The sequence below is a fragment of the Taurulus bubalis genome, assembly GCF_910589615.1.
Source record: "Taurulus bubalis genome assembly, chromosome: 10".
Lineage (NCBI taxonomy): Eukaryota > Metazoa > Chordata > Actinopteri > Perciformes > Cottidae > Taurulus > Taurulus bubalis.
This window is the reverse complement of record NC_136598.1, coordinates 13792350-13803879: the sequence shown is the minus strand read 5'-3', so window position 1 is coordinate 13803879 and position 11530 is coordinate 13792350. Positions and strand designations below refer to the sequence as shown.

Here is an 11530-nt window from a genome sequence, read left to right as displayed (position 1 = left end):
TACACAGCCTCACAGTGTCCCAAATAAGACACTGGCAATAGTTAGAAGCTGTTGAAACACCACCACCAAGTGTTGAAGTTATGGTCAAAGCCTTTGCTACCATATCATGTTTGTGGATTCATTTAATGTTTATGGGCCACAGTGTGTGTGATGTCTAGAACTTGACTAAATTAACCTTTACTCATTTAATGCATCTAATTAGAGATACCAGCATGCGGATCAAAGACTTGGTAAAAACATAATTTATGGCCAGCAGTGGTAGAAATAATTAACTACATAGTTTAATCTATAATATTACATAAAATTGTAAAGTAATGTATGTACGTATACATGTAGAACTATATCAAATTGTAGTGGAGTTAAAAGTCAGATATATCCCTCTGAAATAGTATAAAGTAGCACAAACTTGAAATAATCATAAAGTATGAATACCTGAAGCGGTATTTAATTACAGTACCTGAGTAAATGGATTCAGTTGCTCTTCATGAATGGAGATAATGCTGTAGATTTTGAAGCGTACTGTAAAATATATCAGGTACCCAAATATGTCCACTATAACAACCAAATATTAGTGAATACTGAAAGATCCCTATATGTATGGTTTATTAAAGTCGTTCTGATAAAACAAGCATAACATTTAAATGATATCTTCTGTTCTGTTATATTATCATACAGCACAGTGCGAGCAACGTCAGTGAGCAGTCCAACCTGCCATTACACGAGTCGGGGGAGTAATCACACCTGCATGTGCCTGTGATGCTCTATGTCCTGCTGAGTGTGCTCTAGTTTCATAATTCATTTTTCTTATCTACTTAACCAAACAATTAGCATGCGAATGCACATCCAATCACATTTACCTGGCCCAGATAACACCTCATTCCATTGGCTGTCGGTGCTGCCCGTCAGCTGGAAGGCGAGGGTTCCTCGTTTGCATTTGTGTGGGTGAAAGGTCATGACTCCAGCTCACCTGGATTATCACAGGCTGCAGTAGCACTAAATATAGCCTGAGCCTGAGATAGTTCTCCAGTTAAGAACTAGAGTGACTCACCCTGACCCAATCTGAGACTGGCTGGATGGGATTAGTGTTTCTTAGGGAAAGGACATGTTAGGACACGTCTCCTGAAGAGGGTCATTATGAACGCCATTGCCTTAAAACCAATTGAAACAGGATGTGTATCATATATGGATTCATGTTAGAAATGCAGGTGAAGTAAAGCTCAGTTTATTGATTCATGTAAAATATATCACATCTTTTTACATTTTTTAATATACCTTCAGAAGTTAACAGTCAATTTACTTCCAGACATCCGGATCAAAGGTTGACCAATTTAAATGCCTCAAGCCGAGTAGTATTTAACTTTCATGCTCTGAGGGTATCAGAATATACCTCAGTTAACCAGCTTCTTACATTTAGCCAACTGTTCATAACCCTAAGCAATCTCACTTCTAAAGCTGAATTGTTTGCTACAACCCCATTTCATCGCCATCTAGAAGTCCCACTCGAACGGCCCAAATTAAACACGTCACCCCCACCAAACAGTTTTTGTGAATATGCATTTTGTTCAGTTAAACAGCAAGCAGATTGAAGTTTGAATCACTGGACTAATCGAAGATCAGACACCAACACGGACAAGAAATGAGTGTAACATTTGAGTTGTTACAGCAACAGTGACATTTGGTTTATTTTTCTTCTTGTACAACAAAACCTTTTTAATATCCACATGGTTTATACCAAAGTGCAAATATGTTCAACTGCATGTACTTTTATATGCCATTTTATTAAGTTGATGCTTTATATTCTAATGAATTACGAGTCTTGCAAGAAGGTTGAGGCGTTTTAGAGTATTATGGCACATTTCAAAACCAAAGGGAAAACATGTCATTTACTACAACAATTTTACGATACACTAATATATATATATATATATATATATTTGGTGACCAAAGTTTGTCATGAATACATTAATATTTGAGAACACATTTATAAAGCATTACATCAATATTGTATCAACAGGATATCTGAACATTGCAGAACAAATATATTAACTGCAGTCCAGTGCAAGTGTTGTTTTCACAATAATCCCCCTGAAGCAATATCAGATACTAGTGTCTCCAATCAGTGCTGCAGGCACGCTGTAAAGCCCACGACTCAAAACCAGATGACATATCACCCCCAAGAGGAGAACACCGTTAGCACTTCTCAGCCTCTCGCTCTTCTCTGAACTCTTCAAGGTATAGGACTGCAACTGAGCACCAGCGAACACGCTACACCGCAACTATTCGCTCTTGCAATAACCAATAGTGACACAAATTTTACAGATATATAGCTATATAGTAATGTATATACCTCCAGTGTGTACACAGTCTGACCACTACTTCTGATCAGAGCCTCCTTGTTGTGACAAGAGGCCGCCACAGAAAGGGTGCATGCAAGAAGAGTACTCAGTTCAGTATTTAGAGTTCTTTGTTAAATATTGGAAAGAATTAAATAGCCACCTTCTCTATACGAACTGAGACATGGACTCCAATCCTTCTGCCTTTTCAGTGTTGCTCTTTCCTCTAAATTAATCAGGAGCTGGGTGACTCAGCAGAAACATGGTCTGAAGTACAGGGCCTTGGCCCTCTAAAAGCTTGGTCCATTAACTTCTATAGGGATTATTCTGTTGGTGTTTTCTAAAACAGATACCTTTGAAGTATTTGGATAAACTTAAGCGCAAATTGTTTAACTCTAGAGTGATTTGGGGGGGAAGTTGGTTTATTACCTGATAATTGTTCTTTTTTTGTGGTTCTTAAAAACAGTGATCTCAGGAGGACGAGCAACGTTGAGAGAAGTTTCAGTGTTCTCTTCACTTGGCAGTCATCATCTGGACAAACTCTGTGAACAGAAAACAATGCTTTAATGACAGATGCTAAAAGTAAAACTTTGGTAAAAGAAATTGTTAAAATTATGCAAACGCCTTTTATAAAAGGTAATGTTGCAACTGGAATTCTAGAAACTAAAATAAATGTGTTCCTCATTCCAATAAGATTTTAGTAAAAACACAAAGATTATGTTTTAGTGAACATAAATCAAGTGGCAAAGAGAAGAATCACAAGCAGTCGCAGGATTGTAATTTGTGTTAATAATATAATTTACCAAACTAAGGAAAAAGATACGACACCTTTTCAGGAAGAAAATAACCATGAAGAACATCTCACCCTCATAGTTGACCTGACCATCGCCATCAATGTCAGCCTCGCGGATCATCTCGTCCACCTCCTCATCAGTGAGCTTCTCCCCCAGGTTGGTCATGACATGCCGCAACTCTGCTGCACTGATGTAGCCGTTACCGTCCTGCCAATGGCCAACAGAAGAACTATTGTTATTGTTTCTATTCATCATTTCACATAGCAGCGAAAAACTGAATACCGCTGTTGAAAGTTCCAGTGTCCTACTATGATGTTCTAGGTCAGTATAACTTGACTACCTCCACAGTCTTATCAGTAAAAGAGTTTTTCACTATTCTTCACTAACTACACTTATGTGAACTGTACTTCTTTAGGCTCACCTGTATTTAGAGCTAAATGTTAAACATTTGCATGTTAGCATGCTAAAGATTATCGTTGATCGAGCAGAGGCACCAATGAAAAGCCTTTGACTGGATTAAAGTGCTGGTCAACAGAAAACATAACAGTGACCTTGTGTGACGGCTCAATATCATGCACAAATCTCTCTCTAAACATACTTGACTTTATTGAACACGTTTGTCCTTTCTTGACCCAACAAGGATACGGACAATGGATATAAAAAACTGCGGCAAAAAAAACAACTCATTTTGTTGAGTGGTGCTAGTTAATATGTGCGGTCTATTCAGTCTTCCTGTACCTTGTCAAAGACTCTGAAGGCTTCTCTGATCTCCTCCTCACTGTCTGTGTCTTTCATCTTCCTGGCCATCATGGTCAGGAACTCAGGAAAGTCAATTGTACCATTTCCTACACAGCCATACAAACAGAATGAGGTCAAAGATGAGTGATTGTGGTCACACAAAAACTGAACATATCAATCCAAAAAGACTTAACACGTTAATGGCAAAAAACATAAAGAAAATACTCTATATTTTAATGGACTTCCAAAACAGAACAAAGTCGCATTAAGAACAAATGTTATTCCATCTAGAGTAGAGCCCAACTGATACATGAAGGGCTGCAACTAACGATTATTTTAATAATCGATTAATTGGATATAAAAAACCCCCATTAATTTTCAACCCTTTATTCCAAAACAGAACTGACAGTGCAAAACATTTCCGAAAGTGCAGGTTGCTCCTTGAACATCCCTAGCTGTTAATTAAAAAAATTAAATAAAAATGGACTAACACAAAAAACATAGACATGTATGCTTTACATCTGCCAAATGTGAGCCCTTTTTCAGGCATGAAAACAGGTCAGGGGTGAAAAAGGTGAGAAGGATATTACCCCTCTAGGGGCGTCCGGGGCATGCTCCCCCATAAGAAAAATTAAAATATTCCATATTTTAAAGCATCAATCTGATGCATTTTGAGATGTTTTTTTTGCCAACCTGGGGAGAGCTGGAGAAACTTAACTTCAGCCACTTAACTTCAACCTTCAGTCAAAAATTATTATGGCCTCCTTACTAAGTATTATGCAAGCCATTTCATGCCAGCCTGTCACTGGGTCTAACATTTCCAGTCAGACCTGCAAACTCATGAGGGGTGAAAAAGGTGACACCGGCGGGGCGGGGGGCAGTGACGGTCAAGTCAGTACCGAACAGCGTCACTTGCCGAGAAGCTGACAAACTATGATCATTATGGGTTTTAATTCTTCTTTTGTCAATACCCAAGTGTACATATATATATATATATATATATATATATATATATATATATATACATATACATACATACACACACCCGTTCAAAAGTTTGGAATTTCTCACATGGAATAGCCTTCATTTCTAAGAACAAGAACAGACTGGCGAGTTTTACATGAAAGTTCTCTTTTTCTGGCCATTTTGAGAGTATAATGGAACCCACACATGAGATGCTATGCATAGGAAGGCCAGTTGTAAAGCTTATCTCACCAGCATAACTGTTTTAAATTGTGCAAACATAATTGCACAAGGGTTTTCTAATCCTCCATTAGTCTTCTATGCAATGAGCAAAAACAATGTACCATTAGAACACTGGAGTGATAGTTGCTGGAAATGGGCATCTATACACCTATGTAGATATTTCATTAAACACCAGACGTTTCCACCTAGAATAGTCATTTACCACATTAACAATGTGTAGTGTATTACTGATTAATTTAATGTTATCTTCATTGAAAAAAACAGTGCTTTTCTTTGAAAAATAAGGAAATTTCTAAATGACCCCAAACTTTTGAACAGTAGTGTGTGTATATCTATTTTGTAGACTTAATACTTACAATATGCAATACTGCTATATTATACTGAATATTGTTTTGCTACTACTACATTTCACTTCATAATATATGAATAATATATGTATATGCCATAATATGTATAATGTACCAGCCTTTTTATTTGACCATATTATGTCACACTGTTATACCACTTTACTTTGAGGAGACATCACTGTTAGTCTAGAACACTGAATAATGTTTCCACCAGTAAACCTGAACATGCACACCTCTCTCTGTGTGACAGCGATTATAACCGCATAACTCTATAGATTATAATTAACTAGAGGATACACTTTTTCCTACACGTAGATCTTAAACCCTTCAATATAAACAGTAGCCCGGCCACCCTACGGAGGAAACTCATTTTGTTTTTTTATTAAAATAAAAGTTGGATAACATCTCCATTGTCCTCTCCTTATATGTAGTCAGGTGTCGGTAGGTAGAACTGACTCGCCGCTCTCCTGTCTGACGTCACACGCTGCCCACGGACTCTCCGCTGCCAGTAATCTCACTCGCCGTCTCTCCAACAACGTTAGCTAACGTGTTAGCTAGCTGACTAGCTTCTATTATTAAACTGGTGGGAGGGAAATGAAGCCGCTGTAGACATCTTAACGCTGATTGGCCAAGACTCGACACGTCAAAGATCTTCTATTGCTAAGATGATCACGACCTCAGTTTTTTCCGTGTCCCACTCCAATCTCAGAAACGGCGGACAGTTGACCCCCCCCCCCCCCCCAAAAAAACAAAAACTCTTCGGATCTATACGATTCACGTAGGTCACCTATTTTGGTTTCAAAACGGCGAATTTCGCCGAAAGGTGAGGGATTTTCATGTCTGCTTTTTACTGTAATTGATCTCCTTGGAGCAGAGGCTGCATTTAGCATACTTTGCTTTATCAGTATGTATGAAATACTGGGACAGAGGGAAGCTGTACTGCTCCTCTCACGTCTGTTTTGACCACTTCATCTCAGCTCTGCATCAAGCTGCGCTGCATATAGAGCGTCCTCTTCCATATAGTATTTAATTCTGAAAAATGGACCACATCATCTTATCAATATCTGGGCCTCTTATGACCACGACGTCACGTTGTTGGCTAAGCCCAACTATGTGATTTGCTTCATTCTACTGCCGGTTTAAAGTTAACGAGTGACAGCGTGAACTGAACCAGACCGGGGGGTTACGGCATGTTTCGTCAAGTTACGTTTTTTTCCAAGCAAGAATGAACTGTAAAGTAACATAAAGTAACTTTAGCGACAATACACAACCCAAACATGTTAGCTAACGTGATAGCAAGCTGACTAGCTTCCATTAAAAACAAGTTAGAGGGAAATGAAGACGCTATAGACATCTTAACGCTGATTGGCCAAGACTCGACACATCAAAGATCTTTTATTTGCGAAGATCACAACCTCAGCTTTTCTCCTCGTCACACTCCAATCTCAGACACCCTGGCCGGCCAGTTGCTCTGCTCTGCTTTTTCTTTCCGCGACTTATTGACTCCCGTAGTAATTGCGCGACACAACAAATCGATAATGAAATTCGTTGCCAACTCTTTTGATAATCGATTTTATCGATTCGTTGTTGCAGCCCTAGATACATGTACACTGCTGATACTACTGACACAATGTTTAGCTCAGGTCAGCATCCGGTATCTGCGTATAAAATGTTTAAAGAATATAGGAGTACGATTCTGGCATATCATTTAGGTAACATAGGGATAATCTGACAGACAATTACAGTCACCAGTGAAATTGTCACAGTTTTTAAGGATGACAAATTATGGTAATTTAAGTGCTTCCGCTGATACGCTAAATACCTCCACAGTGCATATACAGGTGAAACTTTCCAGTAGTTTTATTTAAATCTAGAGGAACACTTGACATGAAGATTACCCCTAAAACGTAGGTAATTATAAGTTTCAGCAAGTGTAATGTTGTTGTGCGCTTGTGCTTTTCATCCTCACCGTCAGCATCCACCTCATTGATCATGTCCTGCAGCTCAGCCTCAGTGGGGTTCTGTCCCAGGGAGCGCATCACAGTCCCCAGCTCCTTGGTAGTGATGGTACCATCACCGTCCTTGTCGAACAGCGAGAACGCCTCCTTGAACTCTGTGCATTTACAGAAAAACAAGCATTCATTAGGGTACAGAACCTTCACTTTTAGTTTTTCAAGCAGTCTGAATAGAAAACACATGCTAAGCATGAACAGGGTCTGTGCATGACTAATTCAATACTAGGAAGGAACTAAACATGTGGGGAGCTGGACTGATGATAAATTACTGCCTAGCCTGAGTAAAAACACTGGTGCATCTGTTGCAAAATATCTAACATTTAGGTGCAAATCTGAGCTTTTCATGCAAGGTTTCATCCTGTGGCTCAAAAACCATCATATTTTAAATGTAGCCGTGCCAACCACAAACTTATCTTAACAAACCTTTGGTTACTTAGATCTCTTAAGACACTCTAGTTATTCAGGTTTAGTGAAGGATTAGGGCTCTAAACCTAAAACAAATGAAACATTCCCTCACCAGCAATCTGTTCCTCAGTCAGCTGATCAGCCTGTTAACAAAAGAATAACACATTGATAAAACACTGATATTCAATCATGAAAATAATGTGTTCGGCAGCCCTGTTAATGATTTGATGAGCATTTCATCATAACATGTTTTAGCTCTGTAGACGGATGCAATATGTTTTAAAAAAGCAGTCAAATGACACATTTTTTGGTAAGATTATTTTATATTAGGCTAGGGTAGACATAAAACTGATATGAAACGAGACAAGTAAAAATTGCCGACACAAAATTATTTCCATTCAATCTAGTAGTCCAGTCTAGTTTAGCTAAGATTTCCTTGAAAACCACAAAGCTCCCGAACAAGATATGTTACGGGAGGCTGTTCAATATTAGTTTCTTAATGTAATGTTCTGTCATGATTAGAAGCCAAATCCTAAATAAACAAATCAACTTGTTTCAAACAATATGGGTATAGCTGCAGGAGTAAGTTGCTACTTTCCCCCCAACATTGCACAGCTGCTGTTCTTTGTGAGAACTACAGACTTAACATTTATCTTTCATGCCTTCATTGGGTAATTGTTTGAAACTAAAAAGATTAATTTTGGATTGAATCTTCCAGTACAATGATTAAAGAGATGAAAGCTTTGGATAGGCCTGACGAGAAGCCACTGCAGCAGAGCGAACTTTTCTGTTAAATCAACAGATCGGTGCCAATGCAAATGCGCTCTGAACAAACCAATTCAAATCAGACTGCGATATCGTCTCACAGCTGTGCCCGGAAACTGTATATGACCTGGAGCTAAAGAATATAATTGAACATGCAAGAGAATAAAAAAAGCCAAATATTGTTTAAACTGGACGGTGCTTAATAAATAATAAATCATCTTTGAAAGATGATATTTCATAAAATACCAGATTTAGTAGAAGTCATTAAGTGTTTGTTTTTTAATCAATGAAAAAGAATCATTACTATTTAACACCAAGCTAAGATCAATGTGACGATGTTATCCAAACAGGCTGCTCTTAGGATTGGTTTTACTTTTGCATATACCCAACTGATTTTTCAACTTCATCCGATATGTCATCCTGTCATCCTGCTTCGGTCTTACCGGGCCTGTCTAAGTCAGTCAACATGCCCACTTCAGGCTGAGAAAGTGTGATGAGGGACGGGTATAAATACTTCACAGCCCGAAATACACACGCCTGCTAAAATTAGTGAGACACGAACAGGGTCGCCAATGTAGCACACTGAATATCACCATAGCTAACCACCGCATTGTATCTTTTTTACTGAACAGATGCGAGGCTCGTTTTATCCACATAGACTAACCCCTGTGCTAACTGTTGCCTTACAGTGGTTGCTGCTTTGTGTCTGTGTGTGTCGTCCTTTGTATTGTCAGTAAAGTATTCCCAAATGACTTGGAAACAACTGGCATGATCAGACACAACAATAACGTAACTGTGGCACACAATAAAACCTATAAGCCTACAATAATATAATACCGACTTTGGGCTCATTTCAAACGTTTGATTTGAGTACAATCAAACGTTGAAATTGAATTCCATGAAATAAATAATCTTGTTTCCATCGTTCATTTGCTTTATCTCCACAAGAAGAAATTAGTTTCAAACAAGCCCTTGCTTTTTCAAAGACGGAGATTAAAGCTAACATTTCTGTAGCTCGACGTGGTGGCAACGCCACGTGTTCTTCGAGTCAAATTCAATGAGTCACCGTGTTGGTTGGGGAGGGGGTTAAAGAGAAGGGGGAGCTAGACAGACTGCAGAGAATTCACTCTGTCCACTGCCAAGCAGTTCAGTGGTGCTGAAGCAAGCAGTGTCTGGATCAGACAGACCATGGCACAGTCGAGTGTTGGAGGATTGTTAAGACTGCTGTGAAAAGTGCCAAGCAAAACAGTATTGCTGCTTTTCAACTCATCAGTAGACACAAGATCACATTTCCTTTTACATTGTCAAGAAAACTACAAAGGCTTCAGGTGATTTATTTTTAAACCATACAGCCAAGCATGTGATTTGATAGGATATTGTAGTTTCCATAACTTCCATCACGTCTGTTCTTTCACAATAAATATATATTTATATCCGCAGTGCACCCTGAATATTCCAATTTGTTTGAGGGTGCACTGCGGGTCCTGCCAGCCTACTGCACCACGCATGCTTTGGTTCAATGCGGGGGGAAGGGAGGCGCGGAGAAGAAGATCACTCAGCAGGAGCAGAATGCGGTGCAACGTAGTGGCGCAATACGTAACGGAGGAGATGCTGTCATGGTGGCGGTGCGAGAAGACATAGCCCCCAAATGTTGCAACATAGCCATCATGATCTCCATACGTAATGACAACAAAATAATGTTGCAAATGGTGTGCAGCAAACCGCTATTGGTGGCGATTACAACCTCTTTTCCCCCCTCGCTTGTTGCGCATGTCACACTGTTTTCAGAGCGCACTGCTGGTGTGCAACCCGTGTTGCAGCGATTTGTGATGTCAAAATGGTTGGTGGCAAGAGAGTTTAGATGTCCGTCTTGGAAGATTTACGACGTGTTTCGAGATCACGTTAACACTGGAGGGTCTATTTTTACAGCGCGCCTCCTTCACCACCACCACGCCCACTCAGAGAGCTGGACTCCGAGTAAACGATGAAAACGATGCAAACCCGGAGGTTAAAGCACAGTATTCACAAACCATCTCAAGGGTTGATGACATTAGTATGTGACACTAGTATGTGACATTAGTACAGCAGACGACAGGCCGCAACACGCCGTGCAACGTCACATTATGCGGCGCAGATGACTATAATAATAATAATAATAATAATAATAAAGACAAGTGTTTTCTCTGTTCCTTTGCAGAGTAAACTAACATTATTTAGAAACCCAGTGACAAACACTGCGATGAACGGCCATGAAAGCGGTAATATGTCCCTGCTAACGTGAAGTACACATCCACCGCATGGGTTCCTGCATTAGTCTCGTTAGCTTCAAGAAACACGAGATATATATCGTCAGCTCAGACGGACTTTAAATTGTGTAATTATAAAACGTTAGCGGAGGATGTGGTGTCATGCAAAACGGATTAAACTAGCTGGCGTTACTCGGCGGCTGTGTGCTTGAAGCCGATCTGACTGCAGCTAACGTAGCGAGCAGACGGTACTCACCATTGTCCCGTTGACGGTTCAAGCTTCGTGAAGATGACAAAAACGACCAATGTACAGTTTAGTTCTGACGTTGCTTGGACGGCGGATACTCTGATAAAGCACCTCAATTAAATCTAACTTTATTACAGTATGTGTCTCGGAAGTGGAGAAGCTGTATCCCTGTGTTGCACCAGAGTGGCCCGGAAACCTCAATCCAGCGACACCGGTGGGCTCTGCCTCTGTTTCAGCTCTGTATCCCTCCGCCTGTAACGTTACATCTTTGGTCCTCCCTCTCAACGCATGCACAACATACCAAACGCTGAACATATGCGTGTGTTTTAAGTGAAAAACATGTTCACTACACGTTACTGAATGTCCATTTGACATCTAACAAAGCGCAACAAACATAATAAGTGTTGCTCTATATAAACAAAGTGCGCAAAGAT

General features: G+C 39.7%; 1 protein-coding gene across 1 annotated transcript; it reads right to left on the bottom strand.

Annotated features, from left to right (window-relative positions):
- Positions 1 to 1212: 1212 nt before the first annotated feature.
- calm3a (calmodulin 3a (phosphorylase kinase, delta)) lies at positions 1213 to 11278 on the bottom strand. The gene is made up of 6 exons (XM_079225161.1): positions 11106 to 11278; positions 7951 to 7981; positions 7388 to 7531; positions 3866 to 3972; positions 3199 to 3334; positions 1213 to 2875 (listed from the first exon to the last, which is right to left on the bottom strand). Exons 1-6 carry the CDS (start codon positions 11106 to 11108, stop codon positions 2847 to 2849), a joined length of 450 nt encoding a protein of 149 aa, XP_079081287.1. The 5' UTR covers positions 11109 to 11278; the 3' UTR covers positions 1213 to 2846.
- Positions 11279 to 11530: the final 252 nt, after the last annotated feature.

Excerpts from the sequence above, each read along its gene's own strand:
- calm3a (XM_079225161.1), bottom strand. Across the intron at positions 7,532-7,950 it reads GACTGAGGAACAGATTGCTG|AGTTCAAGGAGGCGTTCTCG; the intron begins GTGAGGGAATGT and ends GTAAATGCACAG. Across the intron at positions 3,973-7,387 it reads CAATGAGGTGGATGCTGACG|GAAATGGTACAATTGACTTT; the intron begins GTGAGGATGAAA and ends ATGGCTGTGTAG.